We start from the raw sequence: 23,784 nt of genomic DNA, 5'->3' as shown, positions 1-23,784 counted from the left end.
CCCGCGGAGCGTCCGGGCGGCAGCGGGGCCACAACCGGGCCCGCGCGCGTCACGTCGGGGCAGCGGCCGCGCCCGCCCCGGAAGGACAAGGGGACTCTGGGAACATGGCGGCGGCGGCGGGAGTTCCGGTGGGAGCCGCTCCGGTGTGCGTGCTGGTGCTGGGCATGGCCGGCTCCGGAAAAACCACCTTCGTGCAGGTGAGAGGCGGCGGGGGTCGCGGGGAGTCGTCGGCTGCCCGTGGGGGGCTGCCCGTACCCAGGGGGGCTGCCGCCTCCCCGTGCCCCCGGGGCTGCCCGTGCACGGCGAGGCTGCCGCCTCCCCGTTCCCCCGGATCTGCCTGTGCCCGGCGGGGCTGGCTGTCCCCCCGAGGCTGACGCCTCCCCGTGTCTCCGCAGCGCCTGGCCGCCCACCTGCACGGGCAGCGCTGCCCTCCGTACGTGATCAACCTGGACCCTGCCGTGCACAGCCTGCCCTTCCCCGCCAACATCGGTGAGCGCTGCTATTCTTCCAATGCGTTTGTACGTTTTTTATGTCATCTGGTGTGATTGGAGGTGTTTGGGTTCTGGAGGCTTTTTTTTTGTCAGTAATGAAAGGATTAGCAGATTTGATCCCTACATAGAAATATGCTGTCAACAAAGAGCTTTAAAGCGCTTTAAAAGACATGACTTTTAGAGAAAACATTTTAGCAGTAGGAACAGATCTTACTTTTAGCTGTTCCAAAGAACATACCAGTCCTTAGTTTTGTGACAATCCTGTCTCCTACCCTCTGTGCAGGATGCCAGTCAGCCTTCCCAAAGATAAGCAAGACACTATGGGTGCACGAGTTGTTTTACTGCGGTCAGAGGAATGGCTGGAGTGTCTGTTCCAGTGCTGGATCTCCAGGAACACAGATGCAGATTGGTGGATGTACTTTGTTAGCTGATGGTGACCAGCTGGGGGCGGGAAAACTGCTTACATGTCTTTCTTTCTCCCCTAGATATCAGGGACACCGTGAAGTACAAAGAGGTCATGAAGCAGTATCCTTTTTTTTGTCTGAATAATGATATTTGAAATTTCAGGTTTTTGAAAATAATCTTCTGCATGAACACTGTGTTAAAGGGGCAGGAAGTGTTTGGGGGGGATTGCAGTAATGCAGAGTGTTGCATGAAGATCAAGAGGCTTTGACTGTGTATTTCTTGCACGTGATATTAGGGATTTGGGTTCTACAAGATTTGGCACTTAGGTGATTTTCTCCTGTGCTAAAAATGATTTTGCCTAACAGTAAATTTTTACAAGCAACAGGGACTCTGCCCTTTTGTTTTGTTTTATTTTGTTTTTTGTTTTCGTGGAAGCCAGCAGCCTTTTCCCCAGATTTTAACTATCTAGTTTTATTTGTCATAAACAAATATGGAAATTCCTACTTGCCTGTAGTAGATGGAGAAAGAGATTTCTCCATTTGGCCATAACCAAAGCACTGTTGTCTCTCTGAATCTCAGAGACACGGGAGTGTTTGCTCTTGCTCACAGTGCTGCTGACTGTAGTGCAGTAACATTGTGCTAAAGTGGCTGCACTTCCAGAGGGCTGTGGAGATCCTTGGTTTCTTATGTAGTAGCTTGTGCAGATGGAGACAATACACAGTCTTTGGTTTTGACTTGCAAGTATGACTCTTAAATTTAATATTTTAGACAAGCGTAAAGGGGGATAGGATTCTTGATTTTGGCTGTTGTTTGATTTGGGGTTACCAGCAGAACATCCTAAATATAAGTTTCAAATTAATATGTAAGTGCATTATTTGCTTCACTGCATCTGTTATCCAACACTGGAGTTGCTGTGCCTTGTTAATAAGGGCCTGAGGAGGATATGTGGATGTTGAGAGCAGTGATAGAGAAAACAGTGTGTTATGAGTCAATGCTGGTTCTTGTGCAGGTAAAGCACAAATGGCAAGGAGCAGCCAGCCATGCAGCCCCTCTTCCTTCTGCCAATGGCACATGTTTGGGTAAGAGAGCATTTGTTACCCTGCTGAGTGACTTATAGACGTGTACTAGTCATGTATTGGGGATGTTGTCCCTCAATCCCAAGGTATCCAGAGTGCATCTGTTGTCAGAGGCGACAGAGATGACCTCTGGGCTCTGTGTAACCGTCTGCTTTCCTGAATGGAGCGTCAGATATGGGCTGGGCCCAAACGGCGGCATAGTGACCTCTCTCAATCTCTTTGCCACAAGGTTTGACCAGGTACGAGGTGGTTTCTGTGTGCTGCTCCATGATGTGTGCTGGATGTGGGGGTTTTGTGTGTGTCCAGTCTCAGGGGCACTGCTCTGTGTTTGGTGAGCTTTCTCATATTTCTGGGCAGTTATTCTCAAGGTTTGAACTCTGTGTTCTACAATGCTGTCAGAGCACATTAGCTTTCATATGAGAGATTTCAGGATTTCATCTTGTTTTAAAGTAAAATGAAGAGGCCACAGGTCTAGAACATCCTTCAGTGTTTGTATGGGACTATTGTTGCAGCGTGTTTCCTATAAAATCTTTCATATGGATGCTCTGGTTTAGGAGTAGGGCAGCTCACTTCTGGAAACCCATTAAATTTTCCTGGGGCCATTTGATAAAACAGCCCTCCTAAATCATACCACTGAATCAGCTCTGGGCTGGGGGCTAGTGTCAGATACTGAGATGATCTCCTGGTGAAGAGGCACAGAACAACTGCCTTTAGTCAAGTACTAGAACACTCACAAAATCAAGATTGTCTTTGACATACGCAGGATCTGAGCATTTTTCACCCCTCCTTATTAAGGCATTTTCACACTCTGAAAAGCATAAAGACTTTAACCTTTTGATATTCACCTGCAGCTGTGCAAGTTAATGTAGTTTCTGCTGTGAAATGAAGATGAAAGTTTCCTGTTGTGAAATATAAAATATACTTCTGCTTTTTCAATCAGGTGATGAAGTTTATTGAAAAAAGGCAAAATGCATCTAAGTGAGTACATTCTACTGAGTTGTGCCTTTCTGTGATCATTGTGGGAAAATTGCAAAATTCTAAAAAGCTTCTCTGAATGCTTTCTAGTTGGTTTTTTCAGCCTTGTTATAAATTTTATGTGGAAAAGGGCATAGAATGGATAAACTAGATTTTCTTTACATACATAAAAATAAAGCCTGCTTATCACAGTCCTGTTTTTCTTGTCTTCCATTAGACTATTGTTTTCTCTCACACACTGTTCAAATACGCAGCAACTTATTCTTTTTTTAAAGATTTTGCACTACTAACTGTCTGGCAAATCGATGCCTTCAACTCATAAGATTACATGCTTCTTAGTTACAAAATTCACACAGGAGATTTTCAGGCATGCCCATAAATCTCATTAGTGTTTGGGAGAAGCTTTTCTCATCTGTTATAGAATAATCATGTCAGTTGCTATTGTATGCTGGTAATAATCTAGTCAGAACAGGACCTTGTGCTTAACTAATTTTTCCTTATTGTTGTTTGGGGGTAACTTCTTACCAGGTATGTTATTATTGACACACCAGGGCAAATTGAGGTATTCACTTGGTCAGCATCAGGAACCATCATAACGGAGGCCTTGGTAAGTGCTTTTGCATGGCTGGACAGTGAAGCTGTGTGAATGACCTGGCTGTTGAGCAGTGAGTTTCTAATCAAACTGTCTCTGACTTGGTGTTCCCAGGCCTCCTCTTTCCCTTCAGTTGTTGTCTATGTGATGGACACCTCTCGCAGTACCAACCCCATCACCTTCATGTCCAACATGCTCTATGCCTGCAGGTAAGAAAGGCTGGAAATGCAGCCCATCTGCTTCAATTGCTATCTCTCTTTAATAGTTACTTTTGAGGGGAATCATGGAATAGGTTGGGTTTAAAGGGACCTTCAAAGGCCATCTAATCCATGCCCTCTTCCATGGGCAGGGACACCTTCCACTGGACCACGTTGGTCCATCCAGCCTGGCCTTGGACACTTCCAGGGATGGGGAACCACAGCTTCCTGTGCAGTGTGCTCCAATATCTCTCTGCTGTCATCATGAAAAATTTTGTCAGCATGTCTCTTTCAGTTTAAAATCATCATCCCTTGTCCTGTCCCTAGAAGCCTTGGTAAAGACTCACTCTCCATTTTTCTTATAAACCTCTTTGTATACTGCAAAGCTGCAATAAAGCTTCCTGAAGCCTTTCCCAGGCTGAACAATCCCAACTCTCTGGCCTGCCTGCATAGGAGAGTGCTCTGATGGTTTCCATGGCCTCCTGTGGGCCCACGGTACTGCTCCATGTCTTTGCTGTACCCTGGTTTCCAGAGCTGGATGCAGAGCTCCAGGTGGGATGAGAACAGAGGGAAAAGGGAGACTCACCTTACTCACCCTGCTGCCCATGCTGCTCCTGGTGCAGGCCAGGGTGTCTCAGATCCACTCCATCTACTGCCTTGGTTATTCTCTTAGTGATTTTCTCATTGAAAAAGCAGAATAAATTAGGTGCCAATGGACATATGGAGGTCATTGGCTCAAAACTCCTGCTGAAGGCATTAAATAATCTGTGAGATCTCGGTGTGGTGAATGCTGGTTACAAAAGTTTAACATTGCCTGTTGCTTATAAACCCATTTATCTAAGATGTACCAAGATAGTCTAGCATAAGTTTCTTCTTGTAAACACATATTTTCTTATTCTGTTTTTTAATGTTATTGGTACTTCAAGAGATTTTTCAAGATTTGTTTTGAGTTCAGCATAGCAACGAGATCTTGGTTTATTGTATTCTTTCTCATACATTAATATATCTCTTTTCTTTCATGTTAAATCAGGGACTAAATACCTGTAGAATGATCAGCATAACTAGAGCTGATCATAATTAATGGTAAATGTTGGTAAAAGGTTTTCAAAAACCCTTGCAATCTTTGTATGAAAATCAGGAGCTGTGTCACTATAATAGTGTGCAAAATATGTCTTACTGCATGCTGAATTTTCTGACGTCAGTTTGAACAAAAGGTGAACACGTATACAGTGCAATAAGTGTGTGAGCTCTTGTGTTGACGTAGTTTTTCTTTTTAGATGTTCTGTGTTATTTGAATTCATTGCTCAGTTCACGATCTCTCAGAACCTGAGGTCTGAGTCAAATGCAAAATGCAAATGTAATTAAAAACTGGGATCTGAGAGACATAGAAAATGGTAACCAAAATCAACTATGTGTGTCAGAGATTTTCTGCCTCACAGATGTGTGCTTACATCTTGGGGAAGCATATTTGTTCAAAGGTTGTAAGCAGGACCTGGGTGAAAATTACATTCTGATTGCTGCAGAGGAAAATAATTTTCTTTTGATGTCAAATGTATTCAGTCTTGCATAAGCCTTGTCTGCCTTATGCTTAACATGCTTTCTATTGTAGTGGGTTCTAAATTGATGTTAAACTTTCATTTTGTGTCTCCCTGCCCAGTATCCTGTACAAGACAAAGCTACCTTTCATCGTGGTTATGAACAAAGTAAGTCAAAGCTCTGATTTCCATTTCCTAGTGGGACGTTGTTCTGCTCAGCTTCTTTGGTGTGGTGTCTTTGTTTTACCACAATAATGGATTTTTCTAGAAAAGAGAGACTGGGAGGGGGCTGCAGGCTGACAACCATATCTAAGAGAGGCACAAGTATAACCAGGGATGGGCAGTTGCACCCAAAACAGAGCACCATCACTTTGAAGCACGTTTGGGACCTTAAGCCTGGACTATAGGGACACTTAACCCTGTAAGGTAAGAGGGAGGAGATGAGGGAGTCTGCTCTTACACACCCTTTTTGCACATGGAATTTGGCTTTGTTCCTGTTAGCAGCAGGCTGGTGACCCACATGGGAGTGAGTGGTGTAACCCCTTCTGAGGTTTGAGGAAGGAGTCCCACGTACTGCCCCAGGCAAAACTCAGCAGAAGGCGTTTGTTTGATCCAGTGTTTGCTGGGAGGCAGAAGCCAGTCTAGAGATACACATCTACTGCCATGTAGGGCACTCTTAAAGGAGTGCTTCTGAGTTTAACGGCTCAAAACAAAATCAAACATAATCATTTCAGATATTGAAAGGATCCCCTGGTGTGGGTGCTGCTGCCCACAGACATCATTGGTATTTGTGTTTGTATCCCCAGCACTGCAGGCTCTCTGCACACACACAGACAGACAGACAGACACACACACACACAGAGGCTCTCTGCACACACACACACACACACACACACACACACAGCTCCCACAGCTGTGCCTTTCCTGTGCCATTTTAGTGTCTGCTGTGCCCCAGCTCCACCTGTGTGCCCAGTGCTGCTGCCCACAGACATCATTGGTATTTGTGTTTGTATCCCCAGCACTGCAGGCTCTCTGCACACACACAGACAGACAGACAGACACACACACACACACAGAGGCTCTCTGCGCACACACACACACACACACACACACACACACAGCTCCCACAGCCGTGCCTTTCCTGTGCCATTTTAGTGTCTGCTGTGCCCCAGCTCCACCTGTGTGCCCAGTGCTGCTGCCCACAGACATCATTGGTATTTGTGTTTGTATCCCCAGCACTGCAGGCTCTCTGCGCGCGCACACACACACACACACACACACAGCTCCCACAGCTGTGCCTTTCCTGTGCCATTTTAGTGTCTGCTGTGCCCCAACTCCACCTTCTGCCCAGTGACCCAAACCCTCTTTTGGGACCTGCTTGCTTACTGAGCAACTGTTTTCTCTCTAACTCTAGACAGTAATTTTAGATAAGCTTCTAAGATTTTGGGGTTTTTTCCCATAGAAAAAGGCACAAGGTAGGAAAATCATTCTCTCTTAGAAAATACATCTTTTGAAAGGCTGAAAGTGGGACTTGATCATTAGGAAAGGTAGGCCTGAGGCGTAGGATTCATAACTTCAAACCTCAATTTAATGTTTGCCTTTGCTAAAGAGTAAAGGCAGCACCATTTTAAGGATTTTTAACAAAATTTAATTAAGTTTAGTTTTTTTAAATTGACTCTTGATAGAATGGAAGAATCCTGGGCAACTTATAGATATGCAGATTTTAGAATTTTAAGATGTGCAAAGGGAAAAAAAACCAATTTGTAGAGGTGATTTTATTTTATTTATAGAATTTGAAGTACTCAGGCTTTGGCCCTTGGGAGATTCAGTTCTGTCTTGAATCTTGTGAGTAATGCTAGGCAATACTTCATCTTTCTCCTTCCTGTTGGTGCAGGGAAATGAAGCATACCAGAGTTTTAGGCACCTCAGATTGTGCTGAGGGTGGATAAGCCTGTGGCAAGGTGTTGATGAAACTTTTGAATAGACTGTTTGCACATGAGTCCATGTAAAATTGTGAGGCCATCTCACCTGTTTGTGTCCATTGTTGTGCACTGAGTTTGGGTTGTAAGCTCCTTGGGTCGGAGCACAGCTGCCACTTACAGAGCCCGTATCACTGGGCTGCTGCCCACCTGCTCCCCCAGCTCCCAGGCAATCAGGAAAGCTTGGGATTTCAGTGGGGCTGCTCCTGCCTGGCCTCAGTCAGACAGTCTGCCATTTACAGGAACGCTTGGGATTTCAGTGGGGCTGCTCCTGCCTGGCCTCAGTCAGACAGTCTGCCATTTACAGGAACGCTTGGGATTTCAGTGGGGCTGCTCCTGCCTGGCCTCAGTCAGACAGTCTGCCATTTACAGGAAATCTTGGGACTTCAGTGGGGGCTGCTCCTGCCTGGCCTCAATCATAGAGTCTGCCATTTACTGGAAATCTTGGGACTTCAGTGGGGGCTGCTCCTGCCTGGCCTGAGTCATACAGTCTGCCATTTACAGGAACGCTTGGGATTTCAGTGGGGCTGCTCCTGCCTGGCCTCAATCGTACAGTCTGCCATTTACACTGTAAGCTTTATTGTAGAATGTGCAGTGTTTGAATGCTCCATTGCAGTAAGTCATAGAAGGCTTTAGATCTGTGATTGTTCCCTTAAACAGTCATTGCCTGCTTAAACCTGAGCAGTTGTTTGTCTTCTCTCCAGATATTCATTTGATAAAAACAGAACTTGCGAAACTCCAGACCAGGGCTGAGTATTTTGAAAATATTAACATTTTGAAAATAAACTTAACATGGACTTTTTTTATATTTGTCCACTTAACAGCCTATGGCTAAGATTATTACTGGTGAACATTTTCCCTTCTCCTTCCAGACTGACATAATCGACCACAGTTTTGCAGTAGAATGGATGCAGGACTTTGAGACTTTTCAGGATGCCCTGAACCAAGAGACCTCCTATGTCAGTAACCTGACTCGTTCCATGAGTTTAGTATTGGATGAATTTTACAGCTCACTGAAGGTAAGAATCTTGGTTTTGTTTATTACCTCTCATCAAAGCCTGGAGACAAGAAAGCTCAAGAATAATGTTTTTGATGTAGGGTGGGAGTAGAGTGTGAGGAAGTCAAAAGGCAGACTGTTCACTGCTGCTCAGGGAAAGGAAAAGAGGCAATAGACACAAAGTGAAATACAGGAAACTGTGTTTGAGCAGAGGAGGAAAAAATGACTACATTTTTACTGATTAAACACTGGAACAGACAGTGCAGAGAAATTGTGGAGTCTCCAGCCTTGGAGACAGACCAAGTTATGAGGCAACCTGTTCTAGTTAATTCTGCTTTTTGGGCAGGGAAGTTGGACTAGATTATCTCCAGAGGTGTCACCCAATCCTGCCCACTCTGTCCTTCTGTAAAGGGTCTTTGCACTGCCCTTTTGATCTGAAGTCTGTTGATTAGCTGTGTTAGGATTTACTGATTTGAACACAGTTACTTCAGTAACTTGTCACGCTGAGTGGCAGCCCTGAATAATTCAATATTGTGATTAATCATGAGAAGAAAGCCAAGATAGGCTGGTGAGAGGCAGCATTCTTTGTTGCAGCATTTCCTGTCTGAGGTAATTTTCCTTGTTTAGAAAGTGTGTCGTGCAGTTGTGCGATTTAGTACACAGGAAGAAGGGAAAGAATCTCAAACCCAAACAAACACCCTCTCCCCCCTGCGCCCCCATATTTGCTTGGCCAAAAAGAAGTTGGGGTTTTTTTCTCACTTAACCAGGTTTTGAGAAGACAAAGGAATCCAGCTCCTCAGGAAACCCTGTGCATCGTAGGCTGTTACTGTTCCCATAGTCTGTGCAAAAGGTTTCAGCTAATTGTGTTTGTCATTAGCTTTTACTACAGAAAAAGCAACCTTTCTTGCCTTTATGGGTGTTTAAAGAAAGACAATGAAAATAAGTGATTCTATTCACAAAGATAACAATAACAACAACAACAATAATAATGTAGCCAGATGTAATGTACATGTTCTATGTGGAACAAAATACAGAGAGGATTGTAGTGGTGCCATATACAGAATTAAAGTACTCCGTGTTCCTTATTTGTTAATTAGGTCCTGTTTCTCTGCATGACTGGAGAGCAGGTCATGTGATGATTGTAGCATAGACTGCAGCTTGTACTTCAGTGCAGGGAAGTAGAAATATTAACATATGTCAGCAAATAGTAATACTTAAACTCCTTTGGAGAGCTGTCTCACGTTTGCTGTATTAATGACCAAGTGCAAGGCTGTATTGCAAAAGGTCTTCCATTTGTTAGGGAATAGTTGAGACTGTCTTGCTTTCAAAAAAGAGGAAGAATTTTTGTTAGAAGAGGATCGATTCTGGCTAGTAATAGTGCTAATGAAATGTGGTTTTAGATAATTGATTTACCACAGACAGAACAAATGGCCAGATGTGTAATGATAGACAAGACCAAGTTAGAAAAGAGATGTGCATCTTGAATGTATTGCTGCCGTAACTGATTGAATTCTCCACCCCACACTCTGGGGTTGGACTGCGTGGCCAAGTGTGATGTGGCTAAATACAAAGTATTATATGGGTCAGTTGTTGATTTTGCTACTTCTAGTACACTGATACACACTAACTACTTATAACCCTAGGTGCAGATTGGATTATTAACAGTCAACAAGTAAGTGACAGAAAGACCTGACTTTCTCTTGAAATGCCCAACTTTGTCAAAAAAACCAAACCCCCTTCCCCAAAGAAACACCCCCCAAAAATACTGCAACGACTCACCAAACAGAAAACCGGCACCACCCAAAAGACAGAGGTAACTAACATGAGCAGCAAGCGGACAAGGACAAGGAGTTTGAAAGCAGGATGGAGAGAAGCAGAAGTGGTACTGCACATTCTTGTGCCACTCTCATGAGCTATTGTTGGGTTTAGACTGGTAATCATTTGTTAGTTTTTGTGGTTTTTTGTTAGAGAGTGGTTCAGTTTCTCTAGTTGTGTGTGGTTTCTCTTGCAGGTGGTTGGTGTTTCTGCGGTGCTCGGTACAGGACTGGAGGAGTTTTTTACCCAGCTTTCTAAAGCTGTGGATGAATACGAGCGGTAAGGCCATAGTCAGCCCATGAACACTTCCTGAAGGGTCTGATCTGCAGCTCCTTTGGTTTGAGGAGAACACTTCAGGGAACACTTCCTGAAGGTTCTGATCTGCAGCTCCTTTGGTTTGAAGGACTCTGCACCTTCCTTAGCCAAGGTAGTTTAGGGTTTCTGATAAATTTCAAGCATCAGCATAGAAAGTGGCAGTGTAAAGGAACTATTCAGAGATGAATTTTTGTGTTTGCTGTTCCGTGAAAGAGCAAAAGCTATCTGTGCCATTAAATATGTGAAGGAATATTTTTTCTCTAATTCTGTACAGCGATCAAGGTTTGAACTCTTGCTGTTTCAATGAAGTGTGTTCACTTATTTTGCATCCGTTGGTTTCAGAATCCAAATCTGGGTAAAAAATACTGTTAGTCCTTCTGAAATGTCTCTCAAACATGAAAGCCTCGAGAAAACTTTTGGGGTAGAAGGAAGCCTCTGAGATGATCCTTATTTAATATAAATCATGTGTTGATTCAGACTGAATGCACTCTGTCTTTTCAGAGAGTACCGTCCAGAATATGAACGCCTGAGAAAAACACTGGTAAGTGGTTTTGGCTGTTGTGTGCCTGGACAGAGTGTCTTGAGGTCACTTTAATGCACACAAGTGCCTTTATGCTGAGTGGGTCTAACATTTCATTTAGTAGTCATACTCAGTGTGGGAAAAGCCCCTGTCCTGAAGAAGTCTGCTCTCTGCTTTTTTCCCCTTGATGTGGTGGAGCATATCTTTACAAGAATAAAGATGTTTTATAAAACACATATTGTTTGCTGTTTCAGTGCTAGTATTTAGGCTAATTGTGAGAAAATGGTTGGGAAATAGTTTTGTATCTTCCATTCAGAAGGATAGAGAGTTCTTGAAAATAAATTCTCAAGTGATTTGTCGAGGCTGTCCTTGTATCTTCCTGTGCCAGTGAAGTGTACTGGTTTGACTTAAACAGTAACAGAGACAGATCTGCAGTGCCAGAGTCGGTAGCTCTGCTCATTTGAGTCCTGGCTGTCCAAAGGACAGTTCTCTGCAGGCACAGCTGCACTGAGTTTGGCTTCCTGATGTTTCTGAAAATGTTCTACAAGTCTGCCATACTGAAGGGTGCTGTCTGTGTTTGTCTAAAGTTCTGTGTAACCTTAGTTGCGATGTGAGATCTGCTCAGTGAATTGCACTCTGGCTGGGGGGCAGAGGCTGGGTTTGGGGGAGGTTATTTTCCTGCTGATATTTAAAATGTTCTCAGAATCCACATGTAACACTTGATCTACAGGAGGAAGCTCAGGAGAAACAGAAGAAAGAGCAGCTGGAGCACTTGTGGAAGGACATGGGCAGTGTGTGCATGCAGAGCAGCACCCTGGCAGGTACCTCACCAGGAAGATCCAGTTCACTGCAGGAGTTTTCTGAAGAGTTTGTGTTGAGAAGTGCTTCTCTGTTCCCACAGCAAAAGGGTGAAAGCAGCTCCATGTTAGAGGAATGGGACTTTAGTTCCTGTGGTATTGGCCACATTTAGGTATTCCTGTCAGTCACAGGCGTGCAGGAAACCCTGCTGTGCAGCTAAAGCAACAGACAGTAAAAATAATGAGGGTCTTTAGAAGGGATGAAACAGATTAGGATATGGGAGAGCTGTGCTGTTGGCTGCACTGTTCCTTACAGGTACGTGCTGATGGAGTCTGTCCTGTGTCTTTGGGATCCATGACCCAGAATAGGTGTTAATTGTTGTGTTTATGTGCAGATAAAAGTTGTCACTGTTAACAATACCTTACCTTTAGCAAGCTGGTTTGTGTACAACCATTTCTTTTCCCCTCAAGGATCTGGTGATGCTTCTGCAATGGGTCCCTCTGAGCTAATCCTCACACGAGGAACTCTCGATGAAGAGGAAGAAGAGAGGGACAGTGATACCGACGACATTGACCATGAGGGTAAGGGAATGAGGCCTGAAACTGCCCATCCAGTTAGGAAATGCCCTCTGCATTTCATTACCTGGGTGGACTGTAAAGAGAGCCTAGAAAACAAGCACCCACTCAGTCACCTAAATACACGTGTCAGAATCCATAGCAGAAACCCAGCTGCAGTGTTTGGTCAGTGCTATCACTCCAGCCTCTGGGAGAGTTCAATTGTAAGTTTTCTGTGTAAGTTATTAATAGGTGTATGGCCCACATAAACCAGAGAGCTCCTTAGGCTTGAGGCATGCAGTGACCTCTGAACCTGACTGATGCCCAGCTGTTCTATCATCTCCTTCACCTTACAGTTTCTGCCCTGGCTGTGGCTTTTGCTGTGACTATGGTCTTGGAGCAATCTTCTAAGTTCTTAGAGGGTGATTTTTCTCTTCTATAGCTCACAGACTTAATCTTCATTCTTTTCCTGTTCCGTTGGTGTTTCGGATCACTTCTTTCCTTTGCCCAGTAGTGTAGTTGAAGATCCAACGGATGTTTTGTGTTATTTTGACTATCCTGACTCCCTTTTGTCAGTAACTGAGGTAGAATAGTGCTGAACTGTCGTTTCTTCCCCCAGTGACTGAGGAGAGTCATGAGGAGCCAGCCTTCAGAAACTTCATGCAAGACATGCGGATGAAATGCCAGAGAAAAAGCAACCTGAATGAATGAGACCTTCACAAACAGAAGATTTGGAAGGAACAGCATAAAGAAACTTGCACGGAGCCATGAGTGAAGACTTTTATTTGTGAACTTGCTTCCTCTGATAGATTTTTATTTCTCTTTCTGCAGTAACTGTTGGTCATGTGAGTTAAAGATCTCGGAGCCAACTGACTGCACAGTTTGCCATCTGCACTGTGGCTTCCTGAAGCTGAGGGAATCAGATAGCAGTTTCTTTTCCTCCAGATTCTTCAGATCTGTCTGTTGAGAGCTTAGATTGTGAGCTCTGGCAGGCAGCATTAGTATCTGCAGCACTAACTGGTCCCTAGAACGTGTTCCATTCACGTGTGCAGCCAGGTGCCTGCTGCAGCCAGGGCACAAGTAATGCTGTACTGAACTTTATCAATCTACTCACTGTTTGATGGTTTGGTTTCTGTTAAATATATTTTATGTACTAACAAATGTGTGATAATAACAGAAGGGAATTTCATTTTGAGCACTGTTCTAAAGTGAGATTTTTTTCCCTGTCCTTGCAGCCCATCTGTACGGATGTGCAGCAGCTTCTTCATTACATTGTACAGACATGGTACACATTCCTCCCAGGAAAATCCTGAGCAAAGAAAGTTCCCAGGAAAGTAATAAAAAGTCTCTGGCTTGATTTGGCTGATAATAGAAGTGCACATGGTTATGTACTGGCTGCATCTATCCCTAGGTTACTTAAAGCAGAGGCATTTCCATAGATGAGTGCTGACCTGGAATACCCACAAGTGCTTAGAGACTGGCTAATACTTACTTTTCATGGTAGGCACTTGCAGTTTAGCAGTCTGGACCCTGAATCTCTGGGGTTTTCTCCTCCACACAAAGGGGTGGCCTCACTGGGTAGGTCTCTTGAGTGCAAGTCTGGCACAGGTTAGCTAGCACCAATCCCAAATGGCTAGTGTGGAATAACCACTCTGCTTTAATTAATAAATCACTGCTTCCCTTAAGATAAACCCTTCAACTTTACTTCAATTTCACCAAGTTCTGAACTGTGGCCACTGTGTCCCTGGTGGAATTCTGTGTATGGTCCTATGGGAATGTTCACAAGGAACAATTCTGTGTATGGTCCTATAGGAATGTTCTCAAGGAACAATTCTGTGTATGGTCCTATGGAATGTTCACAAGGAACAACACTGCCCTAACCTGTGACTGTAGCCCAGGGGTGACCTCGTCCCAACACCTCCAGCTGTGTCAGTGAGTCCTGACTGTGCCCATGCTGACCCATCACAGGTTCCTCTGCCTGCTGCCCTGGGCAGCATCCCTAAAGTGCCACCAAGAGAGGAGCTCCTGTGGGCACAGTGTCCTGGGATTCAGGGGAAAAGAAGGGCTTTTCAGTCTTCAGCACCTCACACTCCATCGGCACTGCTAGCAAACGGTCCAGCCTCTGGAGGACACAGTCACATTTTACAGGTCCTGTCTCACTTCAGCTTCCCAAGGGACAGTCTGACAGGGAGAGGGAAGGAAACAGGTCTGGTCGGACAGCCTGCTCCCAGAAAATCATCCTAACCCTTACAGCACTAAATAGAGCTGTAGGAACTTCCCAAAACATTGATTTCCCTGCAGACTGAGGGCTTAGAGTGGCACAAAGTTGAAGCAGAGGCTGGACCTGTCGTGAACAGACCATGTAAATATAAGAGGTAAGAGCCACTCAGACAATTCCATAAAACATTCCAAAATCCATCTCCTGGGATATGATCATCTCTGGGTTTTTTTTAGTATTGTCAATTTTAAATTTTCTTCCCAGGTTTTTGTCTTTCCCTTGGATCCTTTTAACTCTTGTTTCAAATTGTCATTTGGTATCGTAGAGACAATTTTACATTACCAATTCAATTTATTTCCTTTATTTCATTTCTCAAATTACCATTTTATCATCTGTTCCCTCCATTGCTGTGCAAACTTTAAACATAGTGCCAGTGCATTACAAATAATACTTTCTCCCTTTTATCTTTCAGCAGTCCCCATTTTTCATCTATTTTCTCCTACATTTTCTCCCACTTGTACCAGTTATCTACTGGCCAAAGCTCATCAGTTTCAATATGAAAACTCTGCCTTTGCAGGTAATCTGCCAAGCCTTTTGTCTGTTTCTCTAAATTGTTTGCCATCTTGTCTTCAACTATGCCAAAAATGTCACGAAACAAGTGGGAGCTTCAGGCAAGCCCTGCCTTAGCCTCAGGTTTTTGGCAACCTCTTAAATTCAAGAAAGCGCTCTGGCCCACAAGTTCTAAGGATGGCAAATCAAGGCGATTCATAAAATCAGTTAATTGAACAGACAGGAGATAACAGACAAAAGGTCTTTACTACACAGTATAAACAAGGAAGAACCACTAGTAGATTACATAAAAGTGCATATCACTTTTATGTACTTACATATTTTAAAGCTAGCAAAAGAAAGATTATTGATTAGGGGTCAAGTGGAATTTGGCACCAAATGCCATTGGTGTATCCAGAGTCCTTTCACTCACTGTCCAGAGGAGTAACTGCAATGCAGGCTCGCTTCTCTGGAGAGAAACTCCACACATTTACAGGGGATGAGCAGAACATTTCTGCTTTGGGAAAGTTTGGTGTGACTTTAGTAGCTTTTACATTAAAGTGAGGTGCCTGTCAGTGAGAAATCCAGCTTATCTTTCCAGGTCTCACTCCCACAGTAAGATGTTCATTGTCAGCCTGGAGCGTTCATCCCGTGGCACCAAACCAAGGTGCTATGAGACAGCTTGTCCTGTTTGAGTCATTTCACCATTTAACAAGCAGCTGATGAGCTCTCCCAGGGGTGAAATGTGCTCCAGCTCTCCTGCAGGTGAGATGTGCTCCATCTCCCGGGGGTGAGATGTGCTCCAACCCTCCCAGGGGTGAGATGTGCTCCATCCCTCCTGCAGGTGAGATGTGCTCCATCTCTCCCGGGGCTGAGATGTGCTCCAGCTCTCCTGCAGGTGAGATGTGCTCCATCTCCCAGGGATGAGATTTGCTCCATCCTTCCTGCAGGTGAGATGTGCTCCAGGTCTCCCGGGGGTGGGATGCCCTGATCCAGGTGCCTCTGTGGGTGATGCAGAGCTCCTCCCTTCCCGAGCAATCCGTGCCGGACAGATCAGGATCAGGCGTGGCACTGAGGTGGTGTCGGGCTCTGCCCCCTTCCCAGCCCTGCTCAGGCCTCCAGGGGAATGTGGCAGTGCCTGCAGAGCTGGATGCTGCTCCAGGCAGGATGGCAGCTCCTCCTCACCTCTCACTCAGCACCATCAGGATTTTTAATGCCCCTGCTTTGACCTTCCGTTACCTTTGCCTTACTGACCACATGAGAAAACCCAGCAAATCCTAAGAAATCCTGCGTGACAGAAGGTCAGATTTAGGGTGGTGTTACAAACTTTCTGTTTGGACACCTGTCCACAGGTTCCCACATGCCTTGTGCCACCACCACCACCAGTCGTCAGTGATCTCCAGTGCCCTGGAACAGCTGCCCCAGTGCCAGTCGGTGCCAGCAGCAGCTGCAGCCAGGCTGAGCAGGGGTATTGGGCTGCACAGGTAAGGACCCTCCCCTGGCTGCTTGCACCTGAGTGAGACCCAGCTACTAACTGAACTCTGGATATAGCCTCAAAATGTGATAGAATCAGACCTTCAGAATGGCTCCAAGGGACAACAGCTCCAGTGGCAGCTCTGTAAGGGACACATCCTTGTCCCAGCCCTGGTTCACTGACACACACACAATAAATCAACAGTAACAAGGAATTCTTGCTTGCAGAATTCCCAGCCCTAACCATTGCCTTTCCTGCCTGCAGCTGAGGGAAATTTCAAAAAATATGAACAAATAACCTTTGCTGAGGGCAGTCACCATCCCAATCCTTCAGCCTTTGCAAGATTTTATAGTGAATGGGTCCAAATTCAATTCCTGAATTAAACCTTCTAACAAGTTAGAAAGATACTGGACAGTAAATCACACAGGTTTAAACGTCTGCGCAGGGCTTGCAGCACAACCAACATTAAACTGTTTTAGCTGCCAGGAACCTAAACTGTGCTTCCCAAGGTTTCAGACCCTGGGACTGTCAGCTGCCACCTCTGCCCTTCGTTTGTCTTTTTCCCCTTGAGAAGTTGGAGAGCTGCTCCCAGTTTTCTTTTTAGAAGCAGCTCCGAAATATGAACAAAATAAAACATTTCTGACTCTGGTGAATAGCCTGAAGAAGAATGACTGAGAATGGAAAAGAATTGTATGCAAATAGCTATTGTGGATGGGGCTGAAACTATGAGTGTGAAGATTGGTATAAATATCCCAGATTAATTATGCTGCAAATTCAGATAATTTTGCAGATAATGGAAAATTACCAAGATGCAGGAAAAATTTAATGACCCTAAGTAAATTACATTTCTGTATCTGAAATGTAAAAAAAAATTTGATAAAATATATGAAAAATGTAAAATATTTAATTACAGTTTAAAATAAAGAGCTTATTTTTATAGGCTGGGATTTTATTATAAAAATATAATTATAAATAATATAAAGATAGAAATCTAAATATAGAAATATATGATAAATACATAAAGATATCTATAAAATATAAAATATAAGCAAATATAAGTATGAGAACTAGTTATAATATATAAGTATTATTGTAGTATATTACTATATAATTGTATATATTATATATAAATATATCAATGTAAACTATAAATGTAAAAGTGAATATAATTATAAAAATATAAATATAAAAATATTTAAACACCATTTAAATGAAGGTATTTTTAAATTTTGGTTAGAGGCAGGGGTTTTATTTTAAATACTATAAATATTATAGAAATATAAATCTAAGTACGGAAATATATCACAAATATATAAATATATATATAAAAATACACCCGTAGCAGATTTGTTTGCCCTGTGTCTGTGAGAAGCGGGCTGTGTGCTGGACAGGGAGAGGCGCTGTTGGAGAGTGGCATCGGCGCCAGGTGAGAGTGTGAGGATGGTGGGGGCTCGGAGCAGCCCAGGTGTGAGTGTGAGGATGATGGGGGCTCGGAGCAGCCCAGGTGTGAGTGTGAGGATGATGGGGGCTCGGAGCAGCCCAGGTGTTAGTGTGAGGATGATGAGGGGCCGGCTCCTGCCGGGGCGAGGCTGTTTTAGGGGGAGGCTTTGCCTCAGTTCCCTTTTGCGTGGAGCTGCTGAGTGGAGGGGTTTATGGGGCCGTCCCGGCGCTGTCTCATGGAAGGACTGCGAGAGCTTCTCACAGGGTCGGGGGGAACGCCTGGATCCGCGCTTGGATACGTGGAGCATCGCTTAAAGGAGGCGCCGAGGGACGAATCTTTGTGCCGGGAAGGAGCAGCCGAACAGGTGAGCCTGTGTGGGTTTGGAGCGGGGAATTTTCTCCTTTCCCTTTCCAATTCCATCTTACCAGTCCCTCCCCGGTTCCCGAGGAACAAAAGTGGAGCTTATGAGGACAAAAGGGATTAAGGAGAAGGAAGCGGCTACTCTTCTCTTATTGTCTGTATTTGAATTGAGGGGATCCCTCTTCACTTGTGGTTTTAAGGGTGTTGATTGCTGTCGCAAAGACGACCCGGAACCCCTCCCGGGCTACACTCCTCTCCGCCTCCTGCCCCGAGTGCCGATGGGGCGCTCCGGTAGGGGCTCTGCGGGGGTCTTTTCGCCGGAACCTGGGCACGAGAGAGGGCCGGAGAAGGGGATCGGGGATTTCGCGAGCGGGACCGCCGCCGCCTGCGAGCCCTTCGGGCAGCCCGAGCTCCGCCCCACGCTCCCACGGGCCTCAGCCTGACGGCTCCCAAGCCTGCCAATCACGGCCCGCCTTTCTCCGTCCGCCCTGTCCAATCACAGCCGCCCTTTCAAACCGGAAGCGGTCCCGCCAATTTCAGCCCGCTCAGTAACGGCTCGACCCCTCAGACTGGCTCCGCTCGCCCATACGTCTGAGGCGCTGCTCCCGCCACCGCCGCTTTGGGAGCCGGCGGAGCAGCGTCCCCGCTGCCGCTGCCTCGGCAGGCGCTGTTGCGGACGGGAAGAGCGGCCGGGAGCTTCCAGTTCAGGTCCTGGTCGGGATCAGGTTCTGGTCCAGGGAAACGGGCAGGCGGCGGGGAGCGGGCGGACGCGGCCACTGCAATGGCGGCGGCGGGAGCAGCGCTTGAGGGGACCGCGGGGAGTCGCGAAGCCGAGCGCGACGGGAATGGGCGGGCTGGGATTGGTGGAGCCGGCAGGCGCTGTCTCGGGTTGTGATTGGCTGGCTGTCTGCCCGTGGGGCATAAATAGCGTGCGTTGGAGCGGCAACGGCGTCAGTTCGGCGGTGAAGCGGGGAGCGGTGGGAGCTGCGGGTGCGCGATGCGAGGAGCGGCGCTGCGCCAGGACGGGACCCCCGCGGCAGCTGATCCGGGGAGCGCCGGTGAGCACGGACGCGACGCCTGCGGCAGTATCTGGGGGCCGGCCGTGTCCAGTTCTGTCTGCCGCGCCCTGCGTGGCTCGGGTAGCCGGCGGCTGGTGTGGGGCCTGGAGTGGCGGGGTGGGGGGGGGACCGCCTGCTGTCACTGGGGGCTGGGAAGTAGCCTCTTTGCGGTTTCTGGATTTAAAGAAATGTTCAGAATACGAGGAATAAAGCTTGCTTTTTGTATTTTTATTACTTTATTTTGGTTTTACTTGTAATGTTCTTTTTTCTTAATTGCGTTATTTTATTATTGCCCGTTTTAATACATCTTTTTGGTTTGATTTGTTTTCTTTACTAGATGTCTCATGTTAATTCGGTAAGGGTTGTGGGACTGGGGCTGAAACACCAGTTATGAGAGCAGTGGGGACATAAAACCCCAGGGTGTGGAATAATGATTTTGGCATGAGTCAGGCCCAAAACAATGTGGAGTGGTGGAAATGCTGAGGCCAGATAAATGCCATGGGAGGAAGGCATGGAGCTACAGCACAGGGCCTGCAGGTTATGCCTGGGGGTTCCCAGCCCCTGCCCTGTGGTACCAACAAGGGGCTGAGGGTGTGGGGGCTCGGAGGGTTCTAGGGCCAAAGAACCAGCCCAAGAGTGCCTTTTGGGATGGGGGGACAGGAGTCCAGTGGCTATTCCCAGCCCCTGGAGCTGCCTGAGGGGAGGTGAGGGGGCCCTTGTGCAGGTGCTGGGCTGAGAGCCAGGGCGAGGGGGAAGGTGGATGTTGAGCTTCAGGCCTCCAGTGTTCCCAGAGTTGGGATGCCACTTAGGGGTGGGTGGGTGGGACAGCTTCTAGAGATATTGAAATTGAAAGAATGGCAGTAACTGATTTGTGGCCTTATCAACAGCCCCAAGGTGCAGTGAGAATCATGAGCAGCTTTTAGCTGCAGCCAGTAGGAAGCTGAGGAGCTGAAGCTGAGGCAGCAGAGCTGGAGGAGACAGAAATATGGTAGGGTTTGGTGTAAAACCCCTGTGGGGATGGGATAGGGATTGTGGAGCGGGGAGGTGAACTGCATGGTTGGAATTGAAATTGCTGTAAGGGCTGTGATCTGAGCTAAAGAACTAGAGCTGAAACAAAGATCCTGTCCTGAGAAGCAGAAGTAGTATTGTGTGGCACTACTGGGAAGATGTTGAGCAGGAAGTGCAAGAGAAGAGCTGGCAGTTAAATAAAGCTTGTGGGACTGGAGCTGAAATCACTGGGGACGGGGTGGGGACTGCAGTGCTGCAGAAACAGTCACTGCTACAAGAGATACTCACTGTGGATCTGAGGACTAATCACAGAATGGGACACAGAGCTGGAAGAAGAGAGCTGGCAGTAAAATAAAGCTTGTGGGTCAAGAGCTGAAATCACCGGGCCTGGAGTTTTCATCAATGCGGGTCAGGGATCAGGGCTGCACACAACATAGGAACTATAGGGCTGGCACAGAGACGGTGAAATAAAGCTTGTGGGTCAAGAGCTGAAAGAGCTGAAATCGCTGGGCCTGGATTTGTCATCATTGTGGGACTGGAGTTGCGGCTTAACACATCACAGCAACCTTAGGGCTGGTTAAGGCAGTGTAGTGTTCTTGTGCCGAGATCACTGTAGGCCTGTGACATGGATGCAGGGGCTGGGTATTGCAACTAACAGTAGAACAGGATGTGTGGAGGTTGCACCTCAAAACCCCTCAAAGTTATGACAGGATATTGTCTGCGCATGTGATGGCAATTCTATGGATGGAGCTAAAAAATCAATGCAGGGCGGGGATATCTGTGGTGGGGTGGGCTTAGGGAGTCTCAGGTGACATCTGAATTGTGTTAGAGCTGGATCCAAAACCAGGATGCTGCCATTTAAATGGCAGCAGAAGCTGCTCTGAAGCAGAGCTGTAGAAATGTGCAGCTGGAGCTGGAAGAACAGAGCTGGCAGTTGAAATTAAACTGGTCAGTTAAGATCTAAAATCATTGGGGTTCAGAAAGGGGACTTGTAGGGCTGGGGCCATAAGCACTGCAGGGCTGTGATCTGGGCTGCACACATACTTCAATGTGGCCATGATGGCAGTTGAGTATTCCAGATCTGCAGATATGCATTGCTAACACCATGTTTTAGATACATATTATAATATTGGCTTTTCACAAATCTTAAAATACATTTTATATGTGTGATAGTAAGGTAACTTTGTTATAAAAATATAGCTTGCATTTCTGCTGTTAATTAAGCTTAGACATAGTAGTGAAATAGCTATGCTTGTGTTCAAATGCCTGCTGGGATGGGATAACATCCAATTAACACAGGATGAGGACACCTGCTACAGATATGCCAACTATCTGCACTCTCCATCTGAATAAAATACAGACCAAGGCCTGTGAAATACAAAGCTGTATTTTGTGTCAGGTACAAACAGGCAACGTGTGTATTTGTGAGTGCGAAATGCGTGGGCCCTGACAATGGGAGAGCTGTGAATTCTAATCATAACTGAGGAAAATAAAGCATGGAAAAAGGCCTTTGAACCTATCTTGTGTTTGCAATTAACCCTGGTTGATTTAGGAGCATTGGAATTAAACTGTTAAGGATGTTGCTTTTTGCTTGCATTTAATCCATAAAGAGCTCTGCAATAATACCCTTTTGAAGTATAATTTTAGAATATTACTTATATCCTTGAAAATATAGCTTTGGGATATATATAAAGGAAATATGCTTATCTCACGCCTTATTGAAGCAGAGAAAAACAGCTTGAGAAAGGAAGATGAACATCACCTTAAGGATTTATGGTTTTGACCAAACGAAAGCTGGACATCACTGTTATGAGACTTATAGTCTCTGCAATTAAAAGGTGGACCCACCTCTGGGGAGCTGGACTCCACCAGATGGGATTTGTCCTTCTTCTTTCGGAAACTGGACCGTCACCATCTGGGGACACTCCTTTGAGATACATCCCGAGAAACTAAAATCACAATAGTGTATAGAATTGTGATGTAATAATTTGGAACAAAAATTGCTGATGAGTAAAAATTGGAAATAGAAACTGCTGAAAAAGCTGATGAGTACCCCTATAAATACCTATAACCACCAATTATCAGTGTGCGGTTGGAGGGACAACTTCCCCCACTGTACCCAGCGCTGTATTGGTCATACTTTACCATATTAAATAATAAATTGATTGCTGCTTGAATATTGGCCTAGTCAAGCTTCTTATTCATAACAGGCCCAAACTGGAAGCAATAAAGAGAAGGAACCAAAACCACAGCCAAGAAAAACACATGCTCTAAAAAGCAGGCTCAAGGAGGGGCCATGTAAAATAGTTTCTGGAAAATGTAAACTACTTTATGGATATGCATAAGGGTCTATGAATATGCAACAGGCAAAAGGGGAAAAGGTATTTAAGGGGTATCCCCAAAGGTAACAGTGTGGTCTTGGCTCAGTGCCACGATGCAGCCAGCCCTAATAACGTTTGCTTTATGGTCCTTGTCTCCTATTGTCCCTTAATAAACCTTTTCAATTTTCACAGGAGAGTGAACATGTTTTTCACAGTGATACCCTTTGAAATGTAAACCAGGATTCCAGGATTTATTCCATTGAATCACGACTGCGTGCTGTCTCCAAGTCCTTTGTACAAATAGTGTACAGGGAAAAACCAGAACTGCACATCGCTTGTGATATGAATTGAATTATTGGGGATTAAATAAAATGAGATGAAAGTGAGGGAATTGCTTCTACATGTAAATATTCTTGTCCTAAAGGAGCTATCAGCTCCGTCCCAAGACTTGAGTTAAAATTATACCCCTCCCAAATTGTCCTATAGATCAGGGGACCCCTCAGCACTCAGCGATGGCTGCCAGTGAGACCTCAAACTTTACTCACACAGAGACAAGGCCTGCAGTCAGTTGTAACCCAGATTCACTTTTTTCTGCAGTGGGGGCCTCCTCTCCTTATCTCTCTTCAGCTTGGACGCCTGCATTCCTTTCCAAGTAGCCTTGAACTTCCTTTGTTCTCTCTGCAGGCCTTTTTGCAAGCACACCAATTAACAGACTACACAAATTTGACCAGCAGACTTCAGCTAAATCCAAAATTTGTTTCTACCCCAAGTAAAAGTAAAAATTCCACCCCCCTGTCTCACCTGTGATGTTTGGAATTTTAGGAGGTGGCAGCCCACTCGAGACCAAAGGTCCTGGGCAGGGTGCAGGCCCACGGACGCAAATGCCATCCCTTTTCCATGGGAAACAAAACTCACCACCCCAGTTTCCTTACATCTGTTTGCCTGGCGCTCCCAGGTCACTCAGAGTTCTCGTTGGCTGCAGACTTGGTGTTGGAGTTATGGAGTTATGCTTCCTTCTAACACCTCCTCACCTCAGCCCCCTACTGCTGCGTCCCCCTCTCCGCCCCTAACCCTACTCTATTTTCCAGCCTGCCCTTGCTCCATCC

At 45.7% G+C, this 23,784-nt stretch overlaps 1 protein-coding gene across 2 annotated transcripts; it reads left to right on the top strand.

Moving 5' to 3' along the window:
* Positions 1 to 78: 78 nt before the first annotated feature.
* Positions 79 to 13,442, top strand: GPN1 (GPN-loop GTPase 1). Of its 2 annotated transcripts, XM_054293464.1 has the most exons (14): positions 79 to 197; positions 396 to 489; positions 977 to 1,016; positions 2,145 to 2,211; positions 2,913 to 2,950; positions 3,476 to 3,554; positions 3,654 to 3,748; positions 5,394 to 5,439; positions 8,123 to 8,269; positions 10,259 to 10,341; positions 10,879 to 10,918; positions 11,628 to 11,718; positions 12,166 to 12,276; positions 12,869 to 13,442. In XM_054293464.1, the coding sequence occupies exons 1-14, from the start codon at positions 105 to 107 to the stop codon at positions 12,958 to 12,960; spliced, it is 1,116 nt and encodes a 371-aa protein (XP_054149439.1). In that variant the 5' UTR covers positions 79 to 104; the 3' UTR covers positions 12,961 to 13,442. The 2 variants fall into 2 exon arrangements, with proteins under 2 accessions (XP_054149439.1, XP_054149441.1); XM_054293466.1 differs by lacking the exons at positions 79 to 197; positions 396 to 489; positions 977 to 1,016; positions 2,145 to 2,211 and adding an exon at positions 2,245 to 2,303.
* Positions 13,443 to 23,784: the final 10,342 nt, after the last annotated feature.

The sequence above is a fragment of the Melozone crissalis genome, unplaced genomic scaffold (assembly GCF_028551555.1).
Source record: "Melozone crissalis strain CALT ecotype California unplaced genomic scaffold, PUWL_Pcris_2 ptg000150l_1, whole genome shotgun sequence".
Taxonomy (NCBI): Eukaryota; Metazoa; Chordata; class Aves; order Passeriformes; family Passerellidae; genus Melozone; species Melozone crissalis.
This window is presented reverse-complemented; position numbering and strand designations above follow the sequence as displayed.